At 36.5% G+C, this 22358-nt stretch overlaps 1 protein-coding gene across 1 annotated transcript; it reads left to right on the top strand.

Moving 5' to 3' along the window:
- Nucleotides 1-857: 857 nt before the first annotated feature.
- Nucleotides 858-21473, top strand: LOC129280282 (alpha-1,6-mannosyl-glycoprotein 4-beta-N-acetylglucosaminyltransferase-like). Its single transcript, XM_064112516.1, has 4 exons — nt 858-1193; nt 8641-8780; nt 17366-17465; nt 19603-21473. The coding sequence occupies exons 1-4, from the start codon at nt 1091-1093 to the stop codon at nt 20772-20774; spliced, it is 1515 nt and encodes a 504-aa protein (XP_063968586.1). The 5' UTR covers nt 858-1090; the 3' UTR covers nt 20775-21473.
- The last annotated feature ends 885 nt before the right edge of the window (nt 21474-22358 follow it).

The following is a 22358-nucleotide window of genomic DNA, read 5'->3' as shown; positions in this document are numbered from 1 at the left end:
AAATAAAACACTAAAACTGCACAGTGGTCATCGCGAGGGGAAAAGGTACGTGAAATATACCACCTGACTCCAGTATCGGACTGGATAATCTGAACGGACAGCCAGGGCGATCAGCCCCGTCTGCACACGCTAAAATTTAGCATTCTGCGGCTCGCGTGCTAAGAATGAACTTGATTTGTCTGTTCATTACGTAACTCATCGTGAAAAATGTTATCCAACATTGATTGCTACACTCGTAATATTTAATGTTATGTATGATATACACAAAATTATGAGATGATAACCCTTCTTAGGGAGAACAATGGTATAGTAGTTCGAATCTAACTATTTTCTTTTAGAAATATAACAAAAAATAACCTGATTTTGAAGGCCTGACATTTTCTTATGAATGATGGAGAAAATAAGCTACCAACGTTATCAGGTTGGAAAAATTCTAGTTAATGTAATAAGATATTTTTTTAAACAACGAAAAATTATGGGGATATTAGAAATAAGGATTTTGAAATGCTATATAAAATTTACGCTATATTTTCATAAATTTTGGCATATTGTATCACTCATCAAAATGACTGGTAATTCGCCTTCTTACACACACTTGCTTATAGTTTCGATATAGGTTGATACACCGATAGTCAATATAAATGATAAACATTCATAGTCTTACTAAATTTAAACGATTTAATTAGTTTTTAGGATTTTAATATCGCAGACATTTTGGAGAGTGAGCAAGAAGATGCTCGTAAGTGTCGCTAACAAGATTGTTAGGCGACCTACCGCGAGAGGGCTTTTATAATGGCGGGCTCCGCTGAGTTGATGCATAGCCTATAGGCGGTTCACGTACGTGGTATAGGCTTGATGCACACCACTTGAATTGATTAGTTGTGATAGCATTATGAATAGGCCTATCATTGATAAATGGGAGGTTTCATATCAGACAATTTATTAACGTTGTGACGAACGCCGAGTTTACAATCACCAGTTGCTGAAAGGGCTTTGAGGAGATCCATCGGCCGAAGCATAAGACGTAGATATTTCGCCATTCTCAGTTTTGAAAGATCGATCAACATTAACAGGAGTGCATATCACCACCATGGCCATGAGACGCAACAAATTACTTTATGGATTACCAATCGTAGTTATAGGAGTGGTATCTTTCAACCTAATATTCGTGGTGAAGCAGTTCGCATCGAATGGCAAGTATCGCGAAGCTATAATATGTTCGCAAGTCCCGGAGGGGCCACTTCCATTGACGGGTGGATACCATGCGCGACCACGGGGTCTTGAAAAGCACCCTAAACACGTATTTTCCATATTCTGAAAATGCACCCCTTAACAAGTATTGGCGTGTGAAACCCTACCCTTAACAAGTATTGGAAACAAATACGTATTGGCAAGTATTCCCAGAATTGAGCCCCTAAACAAGTACAGCGATGTATTTTCAATATTCTGAAAATGCACCCCTTAACAAGTATTGGAAACAAAACGATACTCTTGGCAAGTATTTCCTGAAATGAACCCCTAAACAAGTAGGCCCCCTACAGCGATATTTTATTGTTATGTCACGGGTCCGTCCGATCGTCGGTTTTACGTTACACACCATTATTTTGGTTTAGTAAGGCCCGACCTTCCACACCTCGCGCAAATCGGACTCTAAACACGTAGTGTTGGGGCAAAAAGGACATCCTTTATGAAAATTTTTTATTTTGTTTTATCATCCCCGCATATTTGACCCTAAACACGTATATTTTCCGAGCGAAATAGATACCCTTTTTTCAATATTTTTGTGTTTTTGACACCCTTATCACGTTACGTACGTAACGTGCCCTATCTTGAAAAAGACATCCTTTTTACGTGTTTTTTTGGTCGCGCATGGTATCCACTCGTCAATGTAAGTGGCCCCCCCGGGTCGCAAGTAATTAAATGCGGTAGGGCAATTATCGTTCACGCTGTCCATCATTGAAATTGAGAACACACATCAAGTTAGATGATTAAAAGCATCGTCCACATGCATGCTACAAAATCATAATGCAAATGTGTTCATTTCAATGCTATATTATTTCAGTTCGTTATAAGCCAGGATCTAACATCAAGGCCGTAAGAACAAAGAAAAAGTAAAGAATAAAACAAAACAAAATTGAATCCTGGTTTCCTATTTCTGTTTTCCCGTTTTCGCTTTCATGCGTCTTGTTTCCTTTTTCCGTTTTGAAATCTGAATTCGTTTTTCCGATTAAGAAACGGAAAATGCAAACAAGAAGACGTATTGAATTTAACGAATATAGGATAAACCAAACTTTCAATTCAAATTTGTGTTTTGTTGAAATATGTAAAAACAGCAACACGGACTAAAAACAACCGTTATTCCGTTTCACCGTTTTTACATATGTTATTCCTGATACATATTATTGATCAACGCACGTTTTTTTCTGTTTTAAATCTCAAAATCAGAATCAGTTTTCATTCAATATTTCGTTTTTGCTTTTTCCGTTTCGAAATCAGAAAAACTAATCATTGGTATCCAACAGTTAATAACTGTTGAACAGTACATTGATTCATTATAACTGCATATCCTGTTAGTATTCGAAATACCCTAAAACTTATTTATATTTTTGTTCTTTGATTCCAAAGAATTTACCAAGTTATTTTCATGTAGCGTTGGCGAATTATTTGCTATAGAAAGTGTTTTTTTTTTTCATTTCTGATTTTGCTTTTTTTACAATAGGCTATTTATTTCTTTTAATGGCGATTGAATAAAGGACTACACTTTCTTGTGGAAATTTTACGCTTTATCACTATTTTATTCTGTTACCTAGATTTCAATTATATTAAATTCAACTGAAATTGTGTTTCCCAGAATAATTCATCTCAAGAACTATAATAAAAGGAAAACTACTGTTTATATAAAATTGCAAATTTATTCCTACATCTTATATCACGTTACAAAATTCAGACATTCCAAGTTAATCAATTTTAATTAGGAATAGAGAATGGCACAATGTTATTTTCACTTAGATAAAGCTATATGTGATACTATGAGTGACAGCGGCGGATCCATGCAGGATTTTCCAAAAGGGGGTCACCTTTTCTATAGGAAAATTTGACACAATAAAAGGTTTTCACTAAAAAAATATGAAGGTAATTTTTTCCCACGTAAAATTTGACAAGCAACAGAAAATGTCACCACTTGTGTATCAACGGCATATTTACAGATATCAACGACGTATTGACAGACATGATCCAATATGTGTGGACTTTGATCAATAAAACTTTGAAGCTTGAAAATTGAAACTTATTTACATTAAACATATTGCCTATGACTCTCTGAAGGGGGAGGGGGTGACACGGACCAGATGTGCCCCCCGCATCCGCCATTGATGAGTGAAATTATTTTGCAGGAATATTATCAAATTCTGTGACCGTAATGTGGGTGACCAGGGGTCAGTGGTGATACTTTCAGGCTTAATATCAGTTTTAGCATTGTTACAAAAATATCTAGAGTTGTAGTTGAAGCACTTGTGGTGAGAGTAGATTTATATATCTGTGGGAAATAAGAATGAAAAAAATATATATATAAAAGAAATCAAGTGAGTGTTAAAATTAAAATCTCCCATTCTTATGCACTCCTTTTCTTGTTTGAAACAAAGTCCATTGATTGCAAAACTCTCTAAAAAAGTCAAGTTGTTTTGCATCACTTTATTGACCAAAAAGCATTTGGTGCGCGGTACATAACAACAATGACATATCTTTTAATATATGTATGCATGTATATCCTACAAACAAACAATAACTGATTTCCAACCGCTCGCTTATCAAAGAATATAATGTATATGACAGTGCTTATTAACAATCCCTTTCTAACGCAAGGTCGACGGATGTATCCTGCATATCCTGTACAAATGTTACATTTTCTGTGCAACTTGATGTTGATATTGAAATTTTACACTCTTCTCGCACATCCAGCTATTCATAATTATCATATTACAGAAGAAAGACAAACTGAACTGTTTGATGATGATGAATGAAACACCATAAATCAATTGCGCATGTTGAGAAATCAAGTGGAGATTTCCGTGTCTCTATTTCTATTTTTACCACCGAGATGTGTAATCCTATTGTTAGTTTAATATCAGTGGCGTACCTGGGATTTTTCACAGGGGGGGGGGGGCAAAACCGTCCGCCAAAAAATTTGACAAGCAAAAAAAAAAAAAAAAAAGGTCTTCAATCACAAATGAAGGTTTTTCGTACCAGAAAAAAATTTGACAAGCAAAAAAAAAAAAAAAAAAAAAAAAAAGGGTCTTCAAGCTCGTCTGGGGGGGGGGGGGGGGCAGGGAGCAGGGATACGTCCTTTGCATGGGTTGTGGCTCGCCAGGGGGGCAGACTGCCCCCTCTGCCCCCCCCCCGTAGGTACGCTAGTGTTTAATATACATTCTTCTGCACTCCAATCCATACAAAACTGCACAAAATACAAAAATTATGTAATACAAAGTTTATTTACTAAGTGAACTCCGAAAATGCAACAAAAAAATAAAATAAAAATGTTTACATTAAACGTGGTTCACCAACTTCACCCAACATTATTTTGCAAAAGAAGGAATATCATTATCGATTGTTAGCATGCACGTGAAAGCATGTTAGCCCAAAACGAAGTTCATTAAAAAAATAACAAAACCGGGTATACGACGGACAATGGACATAATGGAGATGTGTATGTTTATAAATGCAAATTGATTACACGATGATGAAGATGGTTGTCGACAGAATTGTTGATGATGAATATGATGATGATGGTGCAGTTGATAATGATGATGGTGGTGGTGGTGGTGCTGATAATGATGATAGTGGTGATGGTGATGGTGGTGATGGTGGTGGTGGTGGTGATGATGATGATAATGTTGATGATAGGGGTGATGATGATGGTGATGATAATTATAATGCAGCTGGTGATGATGGTGATTGGTGGTGGTGATGATAATGATGATGATGACGGTGATGATGATAATGATGATTATGATGATGATGACGGTGTTGATGATAATGATGATTATGATAAAGATTAAGAATTCATATGGTCTGTAAGTCAATTAAAATGGTGGAGGACCAACCAATGTAATGTTATTCGACCTTATATCAATTGGACGAAATGGCAAAGAAGAGAAAATAATCCGTATGAATTATTCCATTATCTCTCTTTTCATCATATGCATTCGGGTGAAACTAATAAACAGTGGGATACCCAGGACCAAAATCCAATTGAAACCAGTTGGATTTCCAACTGGTTTCTATTGGTTTCAATTGGTTTCAACTGGTTTCAATTGGTTTTAACTGGAATATAACAATTTCCAGTTGAAACCAATTGAAACCAGTTGGGCAACTGGAAATCCTAACTGGAACCCGTTGGGCAAGTAGAAATCCTAACTGGAACCAGTTGGGTAACTGGAAATGACTTCCAACTGGAAATGATTTCTAACTGGAACCAGTTGGGTAACTGGAAATCCTAACTGGAACCAGTTGGGTAACTGGAAATGACTTCCAACTGGAAATGATTTCTAACTGGAACCAGTTGGGTAACTGGAAATGACTTCCAACTGGAAATGATTTCTAACTGGAACCAGTTGGGTAACTGGAAATCCTAACTGGAACCAGTTGGGTAACTGGAACTGACTTCCAACTGGAAATGATTTCTAACTGGAACCAGTTGGGTAACTGGAAATCCTAACTGGAACCAGTTGGGTAACTGGAAATGACTTCCAACTGGAAATGATTTCTAACTGGAACCAGTTGGGTAACTGGAAATCCTAACTGGAACCAGTTGGGTAACTGGAAATTACTTCCAACTGGAAATGATTTCTAACTGGAACCAGTTGGGTAACTGGAAATCCTAACTGGAACCCGCAGACGGGTAACTGGAAATCCTAACTGGAACCAGTTGGGTAACTGGAAACCCTAACTGGATCCAGTTGGGTAACTGGAAATGACTTCCAACTGGAAATAATTTCTAACTGGAACCAGTTGGGTAACTGGAAATCCTAACTGGAACCAGTTAGGTAACTGGAAATGACTTCCAACTGGAAATGATTTCTAACTGGAAGCAGTTGGGTAACTGGAAATGACTTCCACCTGGAAATGATTTCTAACTGGAACCAGTTGGGTAACTGGAAATCCTAACTGGAACCAGTTGGGTAACTGGAAATGACTTCCAACTGGAAATGATTTCTAACTGGAACCAGTTGGGTAACTGGAAATGACTTCCAACTGGAAATGATTTCTAACTGGAACCAGTTGGGTAACTGGAAATCCTAACTGGAACCCGCAGACGGGTAACTGGAAATCCTAACTGGAACCAGTTGGGTAACTGGAAACCCTAACTGGATCCAGTTGGGTAACTGGAAATGACTTCCAACTGGAAATGATTTCTAACTGGAACCAGTTGGGTAACTGGAAATCCTAACTGGAACCAGTTGGGTAACTGGAAATGACTTCCAACTGGAAATGATTTCTAACTGGAAGCAGTTGGGTAACTGGAAATCCTAACTGGAACCAGTTGGGTAACTGGAAATTACTTCCAACTGGAAATGATTTCTAACTGGAACCAGTTGGGTAACTGGAAATCCTAACTGGAACCAGTTGGGTAACTGGAAATCCTAACTGGAACCAGTTGGGTAACTGGAAATCCTAACTGGATCCAGTTGGGTAACTGGAAATGACTTCCAATTGGTTTCCAATTGGAAATTTTCCAGTTACCCAACTGGTTCCAATTGAAACCAGTTAATTTGCATATTATCTGCCAGTGTGCACAGATTAATGTTTTATGTGATTCATCATCATTTAAAATGTATCAATTTAATTATTTTCTATTTCAAGTACCATACTTGTTTCAGATAAGTGTTTAGAATGCTTAGCAGTGAAAACCAAGAGGTAAACGGCAGGCCGCGGGATGGGGAGCCCGATTTAATGTTGGATATCACATGTATGGAATCAATTAAAGGATTTACCAAAGTCTTCAAATCAAAAAAGTTCAAATCGCCTCACCTTGAGGACCTCTATCAACGCTACTTCTTCAGCCTGAACAAGAGTTCAGGCTGAAGAAGTAGCGTTGATAATCTATGACATTTATGAACCATGTTCATAAATGTCATAGATTATAATTAAAACAGATTATAAGATAATTAGTACACCACTAACTGTTACCAAATTACATCAAATACAAATACATATATTTGAAGATCTTTCATGTAATATATATACATTATGAAAGTCTATTTATAAGTGCCATTTACATTGGTATTATAGACATATAGCACTGCTTCTTTGTTGGCATGAGCAATAGTTAGTGCAAAATCTAATTAATTTGTAACTAATTAAGTCATTCCAACTGGAAGTTTCAATTGGATCCAGTTGGAAACCAATTAGTTTCAACTGGTTCCAGTTGAAACCAGTTGCCTCCAATCGGTTTCAACTGGAACCAATTGAAACCAGTTACCTCCAATTGGATTCAACTGGTTTTAATAGGGAAATTGGAACAACTGGAACCAATTGAAACCAGTTGCCAACTGGTTGCTTAATTGTTTTCAACTGGAACCAATTGAAACCAATTGCCAACTGGTTCCAGTTGCCCAATTGGTTTTAACTGGAACCAGTTAAAACTGGTTTCAATTGGTTCCAGTTGTTCCAATTTCCCTATTGAAACCAGTTGGCCAACTGGTTTCAATTGGTTTTGCTCTAATTGGTTTCAACTGGATTTTGGTCCTGGGTATGTGGCGCTTTGGATACTGAACTACACAGAAAATTGGCTATGTATTAACATGATTGATCTGGGATTGCAAATTACAGATGCTGGTAGCATTGTCTGGGCAAAATTGGTTAAGATACGCTAGATAGAAACATCATGTATAAACTAAGCCCATCACCGTGCCAATAATTGATTGATATGTGCGTAATCCGTGTACATGCGTATTCTTTCAGGGGAAGTTCCAAGCATAATTATGTCATGTAGATTGTCACTCATGATATGTGAAATGTGATTTTATTTTATTTTATTTACAGAAGTTTCTAGATTAAAAATTTATATGGTTGAGTGGAATTTCAGTTGATGTATCGCACGGATTAAATTCTCGTCATAAATTATATCCTAAAATGTTACAAAGTATCCTTCTCGATCAACCTTGGTTATGATATACTGCACAGTGATGAAAAATGAAATTTGTAGGATGTATACATTAATATTTGATCGAGCGAATCGAGCACGCAAATTTCAAATAGGCCTGAACTCTATGAAATATTGGGTAAAAAATGCTCCATGAGGGTAATTACGTTTCCAACCAACATTGGGCATTTCGTTTTGGTCGTTTTTATTTATCCAGTGTGATGAAAATGTTGCCCATTCTAAAGTCTTTGCTGCTTATTTTTAACCATACTGGACAATATGTTTCCCGCATTGGGTAAAATACTGCCCCAAATTGATTGGACACATAATTACCCTCGTGCTGGTTAAAATTTAACCCAATTTTTTTTACAGTGTACATGCATGATGTCCCGAAATATTTGTAAAGAAGGGGCAAATCAAATTCGTTCCATGAATTTGCATGGTAGATTTAGGAAGTCTGCAAAAAAAAAAAAAATATTCATATAATTATTCGTGTTTAGATTCCAGGGTGGACGCGACAGGTCCCCATACCAGCATTGTCAGGGATGAAAGTGACGTCACCAAGCAACGACCCGGAAATGGTCCCGCTCACAACATTAATTACAGGAATGAAACTGTGTCCACCAAGACAAATCATATGGTAAGAATATTTTGATCAGAGCTAGCTCTTAATTTCTTTTTGCTTAAAACAATTTCCAATGTTTGTTCTAAAATTCAAATTCCGTTTGCTTAGCTGCGGTGCACCTAATGACTGAAAGGCGTCTACGCTTTATTTTTCTATTTTTACTAACGAATTCGGATATTTCCTCCCAATATGTAAACTTCTGCTAGGAAAGCATACCACCAATATTTTTACTGCGCATGCGTATGCGCTTATCAGGGGAAAATATGGACACATCCCCCTTCTTATTGAACAATAATATTGCTGGTCCACTGTCATTATGACAATGAGGAAAATCCGGTTCCAGCAGTATTATGTCTAGTTCAAGTTCGTGTTTTTATTTCCAACATAACATTTCCAAATTGATGTTTATGATGATAGGCCTAATGATAATGATGATGACGATGATGAAAATGATGATGATGATGATGATGATAATAATAATATAATAATAATAATAATAATAATAACAATAATAATAACAATAATAATAATAATAATGATAGTAATAATGATAATGACGATAACAATGATTATAAAATATATATATTTTTTTTTATTATCCAAAAGTGAAAGCAAATAATTTAAACATGGGATCTCAAGAGGATCGGGTAGCAACGATGGAACAACTGCAAAGAGAGTAAATGCAAGGATTATATCAATATCATCATGATCATGTTACCATGGTGACCGGCAGACGTTGTTTAATCAGGAAGCTACACTATGGCGACTACACAATGGTTGGGGATATTAAATTGATTTACGATTTCATATTCAATTAAGGCGTTATCTTTCATATTTCGATTGCATACACGTATTGGTCGGAAGAAATAAGGTGCTTGTGAGCATTAGTCCCGTTGGGATATTGAAATATTCCATTTAGGTACGTTTTAACCATTAATTTTATTAATCATGACTGTCAATGTTATTTTGGCTGGTATTTGCGCGTCGTTTACTTTATACATCCATGCTTTATACCACTAGCAAAATGGTACACGTTTAAATAAAGTAGGCCTATTTTGTAATGTGTATCAATAAACAAAGTTCTACTTTTTGGTTGAAAATCCATCATGACTTACATACAATGTAAAGATGAAATGTTTTGATAGTCAAATGATGACAACAACACCAAGGAGAATTAAGCAGTCTGAATTGAAATTCAATTCCTCATATTCAATTAAGCCATTTCGGTATCTATTTTCAAAAGGAAATTTCAATTTCAATTTGTTCAGCCATAAAAATATTAATATACAAATCATACATTGTACACAATATGCAATAGATCATACAAAATATGGATAGGACCCTTAAAGGACAAGTCCATCTCAACGAATAGTTCAAATGAATACAAACAAAATTCCAAAGAGTATAACGCTGAAAATTTCATTAGAATCGGATGTAAAATAAGAAAGTTAAGACATTAAAAAAAATCGCTTAATTTCACAAAACCTGTTGGTTGCAAAGCCTGGTCGGTATGCAAACAAGCAGACTGATAACGTCATCCTCTCACTATATCTTTTGTATTTTATCTCTTATGAAATATTCTAATTTTCTCCTCATTGTCAAGTAAAACAAAGAATAATTCCTCGCTGAACACGAGGAATTAGCATTGATCAGTCAAGTAGGCACTTATTTTCAAATCTGTAAAAATATTTTTGTTATACTTCATACAATAAAAAAAATAAATAAAAAGTAAGTGATGGACATCATCGACTGTCTCACTTGCATGTCACTGAGTTGTGCATAATTATAACTGTTTTGTGAAAAATAAGCGAAACCTTAAAATGTCATAACTTCCTTATTTTATATCCGATTTTGATGAAATTTTCAGAATCATGCTATTTTTATTTTTCTCTATTTATTGAAGTCAACATTTACTGGGGTGGACTTGACCTTTAAAAAGGTAAATAGCTTGAGAATGGCCCAGAAAGGACAATAATAATAATAATAATAATAATGCAGTTCTTATATAGCGCATTTCAGACCTGAAAGGACTCTCAATGCACTTTACAGAGATAATATTATACAACATAAGGAATTACTTAGAAACATCAATATTAATCTGTTACATATGGCATAAGTATTGGGAAAGGTCTATTTGAATGCTTCACTAAAGAGAAATGTTTTAAGTTGGGATTTGAAAAGTCCAGGATTATTTTGTGATCGGAGAGTACTGGGGAGGGAATTCCAAAGGGTTCGGGCATGCACTGTAGGAGAAGGATCTTTCGCCATGCGTCTTAGTTCAAGAATTTTCAATAAAAACATCGTTTTTGTAGGTTACAAGAAAAAAGACTAACTTCTCTTAAAGACATATACACACAACGCTCACGCACATAAATTAAAAACCCTGTAGGTCCTACGTAATTTTTTTTAAACGGTATACAGTTGAGCAATCTTTAAGAGAAGTTGGGAGTTGATTCCATATTTTTGTACCAGTAAAAGCCAGTGAATTTAGAGAGGAAGAAAGTCTCAATCAGGAATATGGAAATTGGGGGTTAGCCAGGGTACTCTTGGTTTTCCTGACACTGTTTTTGACGGTACGTACTCTCCGATCACACAATAAACTTACGAAAAACAACATCGAAATAGCTATAGCTAACTTCCAGAGCATTAGAAATAAAGTTACTGAATTTCTGGCCTTCTACACAGTAACCAAACCAGACATTATATTGGGATCAGAATCCTGGCTCGATGGAAACACAACATCAGCTGAAAATTTTCCAACCAACTTGCAAGTCATCCGAAAAGACCGTAAGAACATAAAGGGAGGAGGAGTCTTCATTGCCCTCGACCAAACAATCCCAATAATAGAGAGACCTGATCTCACTGAAGAAGACAGTGAGTCAGCATGGTGCCAACTTCTTGTAAATGATTGGAGCAGTATCTATATCGGCTCCTACTATAGGCCCCCAACCAATAGTAATGACTTAGAAAATCTTAGCAAAAGCCTTGAAAAAATCAAACAGGAAACTAAAACACCCTACATCATACTTAGAGGGGATTTTAATATTCCGAATATGTCATGGACTCCAACTGAGGCCACAACCCCACTTCAACGAGACATATTAGGAATTATTGACGAGCACAGCTTAGAACAACTCGTCAATTTCACAACACGTCGAGATGCTAGTGGAACCGAAAATATCCTAGACTTGTTTTATACTACACACCCATCTCTTGTGAAGAACATCCACCCATACCCAGGATTTTCTGACCACAGCGTAGTAATGGTGGAAATCAACATTAAAGTACCCCTGCCTACTAGGCCGCCAAGAGAGATCTACCAATGGAGAAAGAGGATGAAAACAAAATCAAAACAGACGCAGACAATTTTTGCGTAAACTTTTTGGACTCAAATCCTAGTAGTAATTCAGTTGAAGAGAATTTGTGCAACTTTAGAGACAAAATGCACGACCTTGTCAACCAACACGTACCGTCAAAAACAGTGTCAGGAAAACCAAGAGTACACTGGCTAACCCCCATGCAAACTCCAGAAACTTTGCCGCAAGAAGAAGAGGTATACTATTCAAAAGCGAAGCAACTCGGAGGACAAGATAGATGGGACAAATACAAACAAATAAAGAGAGTAGTCAATAAAGAACTTAGAAAAGCCCAACGGACATTCATAGCTACTCTTTCAGAAGCCGGTAATAAACAGTTCTGGAAATATATTAAAACCAGGCGCAAGGACAACGTAGGGATCCAGAGTCTTAAGAAGGGAAACGAAATCATCACTGATGACCAAGGGAAAGCAGACGCACTGGCCGAACAGTTCCAGAGCGTCTTCTCGAGGGACGAAACCCAAACCTCCAACCTTCCAACAAGAAACATCCCTGATATGCCAGATATCAACATCACGGTTAGTGGCATCCTCAAGCTATTGAACAAGTTAGATGTCTCAAAGGCCGCAGGACCAGATAGCATACCAAACCGTGTTCTTAAACTTACTGAAGAAATAGCCCCAGTCCTGCAATTCATATTTAAACAGCCATTATGGCCAAGGGATAATTCCCGAGGATTGGCGTAAAGCGAACATCGCTCCTATCTACAAGAAGGGTCCTAAAAATGAACCAGCTAATTATCGCCATATATCCTTGACCAGTGTATGCTGCAAACTTATGGAACATATAGTAGACAGCCGTCTAATGACACACCTTACTACAACCTCAATCCTTTCTGACTACCAGCATGCTTTAATTCAGACGGGGTAGATCATGTGACACACAATTAGTTGCCACAATCCATGATCTTGCTACTCATCACAACAATAAGGAGACATGTGACATCGCAATACTCGACTTCAGCAACGGCATTCGATGTCGTCCCCCACAATAAATTGTTGCAGAAACTTCACTTGTATGGCATCCGTAGCAAGACCCTTGAGTGGATAAGATCCTTCCTGACCCAGAGATATCAAAGAACAGTAATGAATGGTAAAACATCAAACTGGTTACCAGTCCTAAGCGGTATTCCGCAGGGAACAGTCCTCGGCCCACACCTCTTCATTTTGTACATAAACGACCTCTCGGAAGCAGTTCACAGCACGGCAAGATTGTTCGCAGATGACTGCATACTCTACCGAGCAATATCCAATCCCTCCGATGAAGAATCACTACAAAAAGACTTGGATAATTTGGTCACATGGGGAAACACATGGGGGATGAAATTCAACGCATCCAAATGCACTGTCATGAGGATCTCCATAAAGCGAGTACCAGGATATACCAATTACTCACTCCTTGGTCAACAACTTCAGGAAATAAATAGCCATCAATACCAAGGAATACATATAGAAAACAACCTAAAATGGATAAGCAGTCACAACAAGCAACCGCCAAAGGTACGAGGGCTTTAAACTTCATCAGAAGGAACTTCTATCACTGCTCTAAAACAGTGAAGGAACGTCTATACCACACACTTGTTAGACCACACCTGGACTATGCTTCGATAGCATGGCACCCAGGCACAGTCAAGAACACCAAATTGCTGAAAATGGTTCAGAGACGAGCCGCCCGGTTCGTCACAGGGAACTACACACGGGGATCCAGCGTTACAAACATAACTTGGCTGGATGTCTCTCGAAGAAAGGAGGCGAAATCACCGAATCATCAACTTATATAAGATCATCCATGGAGAAACTCAACTTGACTTTTTAAATAAATATGCCACAAGGAAAATAACAAGATTAAGAAGATCCCATGATGAACTGTATTACGTCACTTCAAAGTTCATCACAACTACCCAACTGGCTAATTCGTTCTTCCCTGAAGCAATCCCCCACTGGAATAGTCTCACAGCCGATACGGTATCCTCCAAAAGCACTGACATACTTAAATTAAAACTAAACATCCCATGCAAAATCTGCAACAAAACAAAACAGAGTAATAATACTCACACTCTCGTCAGCCCTGAGTTACCCTTCCTGGTGGAGGACTTCAGGGAATGGAACTACAAGGTACAAGGTCTTTTTTGTCGATTGGCATATGAATGAACATTTTCATTGAGTGAAAACATTGCAATAAAACCGAGTGCATGAAGATTAAAGTATTCAAAGTAATAAGCTCATGTAAAGGCAAAATATTGTTCTTTTTGAAAAGAGGTTTTCTTGCACTTTGTATATGGGACTTTGTATTTAATCGGATTGATTTTTTCTGTATATAAGGCGTGATTTGTAAGTACAATAATTCAGATGTAACAATAAGGCTATTGTAAAGGATATTTTAAACAATATAAGGTATCATGAATTTCAATTTCTATAACATACCAACAAATTTAGATTTGTTGGTATTTGTGTTTGCTTCAATCCATGACCTCATTAAATGTAATCCCAAGAAATTGTATATTCTTCAACTTAAAAACAACAACAAGATTATCAATTATAATATGTAATATGTCATGGGACAACGTCTTGTTCCTTGATCTAAATATAGTTTTTCTTTTGGCTACAATCAGAGATAATTTATTGTCTTTGAACCAGGAAATTTCCCTGTTAACCGACAAGTGTTTTTATGAAATACAAAATATTTATGCTTATCAAATTTCTAAATTTATTTCTGTCTCACCCTCTTTATTCCATCCGGTTAAGTTTTTGCTATTGGTATTTTTCCCCTTTTTTTGTAGGGGGGGGGGGGGGTAACAGTCCTTTAATCGTGATTTTATGGGGGGTATGTATAAGTGCTTTTTGTCATGGGGTTGGCCTAGGGTTCCCTCTCGGCCAATTCATTTCCTTCATCGTTTTCTTTAAATTCATTTGATGTACATTGTCATTATGCATTGTCTATTTTATGTATTTTCATCTGATCTCTAGAGGAGAATTAATGAAACTTGAAATTGAACTTGAGCTCACCCCCCTTTCTCTCTCAATCAATCAATCAATTGACATTTTATTTGCATTTATTCAACATCCAAATAAATATAATAATAAATAGATATGCCTGCATTCATTCAATTTTACAAGTTTTCCCTGCTCTTGTAAATTACAAATGCACCATAAAGGAGAAAATCATAAATACAGCTTGTATATAAACAGATAGGCCAACAACGACATATTTTGGGAATAGCTCTTCGCAATTTTACAATAGCTAGAAAGAAGTTGATCTTTAATAATGCTAATTTAACTGAGTCACCGCAGAAAACCTGGGTCGAATCTCTGAGTAGGTCAGTTAAAGGGATGGTCCGGGCTGAAAGTATTTATAGCTTAATAAATAGAGTAGAATTCACTGAGCAAAATGCCGAAAATTTCATCAAAATCGGATAACAAATAACAAAGTTGTTGAATTTTAAAGTTTAGCAATATTTTGTGAAAACAGTCGTCATGAATATTTATTAGGTGGGCTGATGATGTCACATCCCCACTTGTTCTTTTGTATTTTATTATATGAAATTAGGTTTATTCAAATTTTTTCCTCCAAGAACTAGAAAAATTGGATTGACAAATGATTTAGTGCATTAGATATTCATTGCTGCAATTTATTTCATTATAGTGGAGACATATTATTCACAAAAGTATGAAATAATGAAAAAAGTATGATTTTATGTAATAACATAAGAAAACGGAAAGTGGAGATGTGACATCATCAGCCCACCTAATGAATATTCATGACGACTGTTTTCACAAAATATTGCTAAACTTTAAACTTCAATAACTTTATTATTTGTTATCAGATTTTGATGAAATTTTCGGCATTTTGCTCAGTGAATTATACTCTATATATTAAAATAAATATTTTTAGCCCGGACCATCCCTTTAAGTAACAAAACATGCTCATAATAAGCAAAAGTAAGCAAATATGGCTTGCACGGAATCCATTTATGGCAGTGAAAATACGGTATAAAGTTTACGGTGTTTGATATGTACACTGCAACTGGTGAAAAAACAAGACAATGTCAATAGAATTACACGATGTGTCTGAAAAAATATGCCAATCATGTTTTAGAAAATGAAAGAAATTGTAAATTTTGTTCGCGACATGGAGCAAATAGACCATCTGGTAGGGACAATAAAAAAAATACATAAAAACAGACATACCGTACTTTAATTTGGTCTGTTCTGCTCTGTTAAATGGAATAAATGAGAATGAAAGTTAAAAAACTGTACCAGGGTCTGTAACACAAACTTAGTAATCATTATTATTATTAGGCCTTTTTCTTTGGCGTCACCTGTGTCTGGGAGAACATTGCAGATTTTTTTTTAACGATTGATTGCATTGACTGCAATGTCCAATACTTCTAAAAAATCAAGCGTCAAATCAACTGAGTAGATCAACGCCTTTTGGGTGCATTTAACCCGACTGGAGCGGCATGATCGATGCCCACCCCCACCCCCAGCCCCCCCTCCCCCTCTGATCTCGGCTGCCGTTCGCGTGACGTGATCGCGCCTAAATTTGGCACGCACATTTTTTACCACATAAACGACAAGCCAGTATAACAAAAAGATCAGAAAATTATTACTTTTATTAATTATGAATGGAATATACAAAAATATACTAAATTATGCTGAAATCCTTTTTAATGCACTCTTAAAACAAATCAGTCAAATTGACTAGACCAGTAGTCAGCTGGGTGCAATTAATTGATATGGCAATCACTGATAGTCATATTTCTGACATATATTCTAGTCAGAAATAACTCTGTTCGAGTAAAATACGACTAGAAAATATTTAAATAAGACTAGAATAACAGCTGAACCCAGCTGAACCTAGTAACAAGTCATTTTTGACTGATTTGTTTTTAGATTTTGCGACTTTGTGCATATCAATGTAGGGTCCCGGCTGCCGTCTTATAAAGAGACATTGAAATAGGTTAAAATCAACTCGGATTGCGATTGCCCTAAAATGCCCCTTCCCTAACTACATAATTTTTAATCACGATTTGAGTTTGAGTTGAACATGTTGAATATTACTTAAATATACTTCGTAATACAAGGCCAACACAATTACTAATTTAAGACATGGTTTCATTTTGATAAGTAAAAACAAGACCTTTTTTTCATTTGGGTGTTCCTGGTTCGAACATAGACTTGTGATAACATAATAATTTTCGAATCTTCGTTCTTTCATATTCAGAAATTGTTGCATGGAATTAGTACATCACCATACTGGACCAAACCTAGTGAGAACGAATTGGAGAAGGCTCTTGTTTTGGGTTCCAGGCGAAATTTATCTGGTAAATATATTTTTAAATGCTACATGCTATTGGGATGGATGTGCATTAATCGGTTCTAAATGCCAAATGTGGACATGATTAACATGAAAATGTATTCATAAATCATATTTGGTGTTGCAAACATTATTAGTACTGCTATTATCACTATCATTATGATAGTTATTTTCATGATACTTATGATAATAATAATAACAATGGTGATGATGATAATAATAATAACGATAATGATAATAATCATCATAATAATATTATTATCAATATTATTATTCCTATTAATATTATCATCATTATTTATTTGTTGTTTTATTTATTCAGGGTGGCATTGTCAGTTTCAAAACTGCTTTCCACAACGGCCCTGTCATAATATACAATTTGCTTAATTGAATCAGTAATATTTACATAATATCACAAATTGAATTAATATTCACTTCTATAATAATCATTATAATTATCATATTATACAAATAATCATATATCATTACGCATATAATTATCATTATTATTATTATCATTATCATTGTTATCATCATCATCATAATCACCATCAGTAGTAGAAGTAGTAGTAGTAGTAGTAGTAGTTGTAGTAGTAGTAGTAGTAGTAGCAGCAGCAGTAGTAGTAGTGGTAGTAGTAGTAGTAGTAGTAGTAGTAGAAGTAGTAGTAGTAGTAGTAGTAGTAGAAGTAGTAGTAGTAGTAGTAGTAGTAGTAGTTGTAGTAGTAGTAGTAGTAGTAGTAGTAGTAGTAGTAGTAGTAGTAGTAGTATAATTATCACTATTTGTTGTTTTTTAACTTCTTGTTATTATTTTTATCATTTATCACCTTCTGCATGCTATTAACATGTAAGCAACCCATTATAGCCATCATGGTCATGGTATATGGGAAGGGTGGATATATTTTGATTTGGGTTTTGAAGGTTTTTTTGTCAAACCATGGACCTACTACAACACGCTTCTCAAACGGAATATGACAAATTTCTTAAAAAGTTACTATCTAATTATCAATATTAGCAATAAATGATGGCTTGCCGGTGTTCATCATAAACAGGTATAAAATATTCCGTCCACGTTTGTTTCCCCAAGACAAATCTCGAAAAAGGTGAATCGATCCGATCGGCCTATTGTGTCCAAAATAATTGTTGTTCTTTTTCGAAATCTGTTATACATGCAGCTCCATCTTGAACATGAAAAATACGTTGCCAAGAGCTGCATTCCCGAACCATGCACTTGATAAACGCCTTTAAAAAAAATCTATATAATCATCTCGAAATCCTCTGATTCATTAGTAGTAGTACACTTTTTTTGACGGGCCGTTAATGCCACAAGCCGTCATTCATTCACTCACTCGAGATGATTTGTATGTATTTTACCATCACTCATTCGGGAGAGTGAGTTTGTTTGTTTATTTATTTTCCGATTATTAAAAAACACAATACATTAAGATATATAATATAAATAAATAACATAGATGGCATCAATTGAAATAAACAAAATGAATTTCAAATATGTTGAATAGATAAAATAATCGAAATGATTGCCCATTTCAGTCATTAACATAATTACTCTGTTCTTCCATGGGGTCCATAAAAAAAACATTTAAATAGTTTACATTGCAATACAAAGGAAATTTGATATTGAAAAAAAAAGAGAAATATTACATATGCATAACTATATGCATCAATTAACATCCCCCATCCACAATACAATTTATCAGACCAAAACAGTTTTATCCAATCGGAGAGCTAGAATCGTTGTCGAGACCCCCCTCGCTGAATCGCACGTACATCCACTCAGATCAGTGGTTGTACATCACTCGACATGCTCGAGTGGTTGTACACACTCTCGAGCGGTTGTACATTTACTCAAGTAATGGTACATCCACTGCATGGCGTGGTTGTAAATCCACGTCTGCGAGGGGGGTCTTGACAACGATTCTAGCTGTCTGATTGGATAAAACTGTTCAATCACTCACTCTACCGAATGATTGATGGTAAAATACATACAAATCATTCACTCACTCGAGTGAGTGAATGAATGACGGCTTATATGGCATTATAACGGCCCGTCAAACACTTTATGTAATTCAAAAAATTTATTGTGCTTAGTATCGTTTTATTATTTTTGTTGTTGTTTTGTTGTATAGGTTTCCTGACCATAGGCATTCCTACAGTCCAAAGAGAAACGGAAAACTATCTGTCTCAAACACTTGATTCACTGATCAACAAATCATCTCCTAAGGAACAATCTGATGTCATCATTGTCATTCTCCTAGCTGACTTTGAGGAAGAGAAACGATCTAACTTGAAGAAAATGATAAGAGATAAATACTCGTCATATCTAGAAAATGGATTCATGCAAGTTATCCAGGTCCCGTTGTCATTTTACCCTCCCTTGGAGAATTTAAAGTCAAACTATAAAGATTCCCAGACAAGAGTTTACTGGAGATCTAAGCAGTGCGTTGATTTTGCTTTCATGTTCTTTTATGGCAGTAGTCTTTCAGAATACTACCTCCAAATAGAGGATGACGTGTATACGGTTAATGGATATCTTGCAGCTATTCGTACTTATATTAGAGAGAAACGCAATATCCAATGGGCGTCTCTAGAATTTTCGACCATGGGATTCATTGGAAAACTCTTCCACTCTTATGACTTGGATAAGCTTGCGACACTTACAATGATATTCTACGAGGATCAACCTGTTGATTGGATCTTCAGATACTTCAAAGATTTAAACGCTCAACACAAGAACAACGTGAGATATCCTTCCATTTTTCAGCACAAAGGTTTTCAGTCGAGCCTGAAAGGAAAGGATACAAAGAACTGGGTTGATAAAACCTTTCTTGATATTAATGATACTATCGAGACAGACATCTCCACTCCGGACAATCCCCCAGGAACTGTGTATAGTAACATAAAGGCATTTGAAAAGTACCTTCCGCAACTATGCTACAAGAATACAACTGATTTCTTCTGGGGGAAGAACCCTAAAAAGAACGATGCTGTAGTTCTTGTATTTGATAAGCCAACCCAAATATCTCGCCTGGTCATAGCAACTGGATCCAGTCAGCATCCGGCTGATAGACTAATAACAGCTACTGTTGAACTGAGTACAGAACTTATCAAAAGTGGCAGCGCAACTGCCCTACCTAAATGCAGCGCTTTCGTAGAAGTTGGTCGATTCTCCGACGGCCGTGTTGAGGTAGACCTTCGAAAAACATTCCCATCTATTGTCGCATGTCTTCGGATTCTTGTTAAAGATTCTCAGAAACAATGGGCAATTATTCAACACATCAGAATATGGGTACCTCATTAATTAAAAGGAGAGACCACTGGTTTAAATGGCATGGATTAAAAAAAACAGACATAATGTTGTAAGCTAGAGATCAGTCGAATATTCTGACAGGCGCAGGCCAAACCATTATGTGCCTTTGACCTTCCAAGAGCCCGAAGTGTCTTTACTCGTGACTCGGCACAGATAGCAGTACTATTATAGGCCTACCGTAAAAATATACATAGCTACACCGAAAACATTGGTAAAATTTCAAAAATACCTCGGGGCACTACGTTTTGTGCAAATGAGATAGATAAACCTATATAGTGAACCGATGTAGGAAGCTTATACCACTATAATTATTAGTGCATTAATGAGCATCCACTACGCAGACGCTTTCTGCAACGTTCAGAATTCTATTAATAAATGCCCGCCAAATCACAATGGACAGATTACATGTCATTGTCGTAAGTTGGTGGACTGGAACAGCACGTCGTATTAAGATCTGGACCGGACGAAATATTACAAAAATGTTCGATTTGTCCATAGTCCATGAAGACACAGCTGTTGTGATTCACCGATTTTCGACAAACACTGCTATGTTATGAAGGGCTTTTGACAAAAGATAATCAGCGTTATAGAAAGCGTCTCCAACATGTCCAAAGTGATTACTTGCTAAAATACCCTGTACGTGCAGGGGCCACGGAATGGTTTTGAAAGTGCATGGGGGGGGGGGGGGGCATACAAAAAAATCACAATCAGACGGTAATTTTTACGTTTTTGTACACGGTTTTGGACAAAAGTAAGCTGGCTGAAGCCCCCCCCCCCCCCCCCCGCCCCGTTTCCGCGGCCCCTGACATGGGCCGCACAGGTGAAACTGACTTTATACCGACCAAAGATAGTGGCAAATTGCCAACTCGTCCACTCACCACATGGTCTACCTTCATTTAGTCTAATGCCATTCCGTCCATCAACATTTCGTCTAACAACCATTTGGCCCAATAGCCATTTGGTCCAATCATCACTTCGTCTAATCACCAGTTCGTCTATTACCATTTCGTCTAATAACCAGTTGGTCAATACCCATTTTCTTCTCCTTCATTTTGCACAATGAACACTTTCGTTTATTCAGAAAAATGTTGTATATGGACTAAATGGCTATTGGACCAACTGGTTATTAGACGGAATGACATTAGACTAAAGGAAAGTAGACCATATGGTGAGTGGACGAAGTGATCGATGGTAGACTAATGATAGTAGCTAACGAGTTGGCAACTGGACGAATTGGCATTAGACGAATTGGATATAACCAAAGCCATTACATTATTGCATCACCTTAATTGGCATCACCTTAATTGGCCGATGAAATTGAGAGGCAATTAATGTCACCCCTTCCCTATGATATGGTGCACAATATCTGCAGTTCTGATTATCATTTCCAGATCTTAATTGAAGAGTCGCATTGTAACTTTCATCGAGTCTTCGGATATTGACAAAATTAATGTTATCATCTTGAAATGAATGCGCTTTCCGCAATAGGTAGCACGTATTGTTTAATGTATGAAAGCAACGGGTCTATAAGCAATTAAAAAAACAAAGCAATTAAGAAATTGCAGCCTGTCTTGT

Source organism: Lytechinus pictus, chromosome 17 (genome assembly GCF_037042905.1).
Source record: "Lytechinus pictus isolate F3 Inbred chromosome 17, Lp3.0, whole genome shotgun sequence".
Taxonomy (NCBI): Eukaryota; Metazoa; Echinodermata; class Echinoidea; order Temnopleuroida; family Toxopneustidae; genus Lytechinus; species Lytechinus pictus.
This window is presented reverse-complemented; position numbering and strand designations above follow the sequence as displayed.

Bases quoted from the DNA above. Each gene is read 5' to 3' on its own strand.
- LOC129280282 (XM_064112516.1), top strand. From the start codon at position 1,091: ATGGCCATGAGACGCAACAAATTACTTTATGGATTACCAATCGTAGTT. The intron at 1,194-8,640 runs GCAAGTATCGCG...ATTCGTGTTTAG, and splicing joins GAAGCAGTTCGCATCGAATG to ATTCCAGGGTGGACGCGACA. The intron at 17,466-19,602 runs GTAAATATATTT...TTTGTTGTATAG, and splicing joins TTCCAGGCGAAATTTATCTG to GTTTCCTGACCATAGGCATT.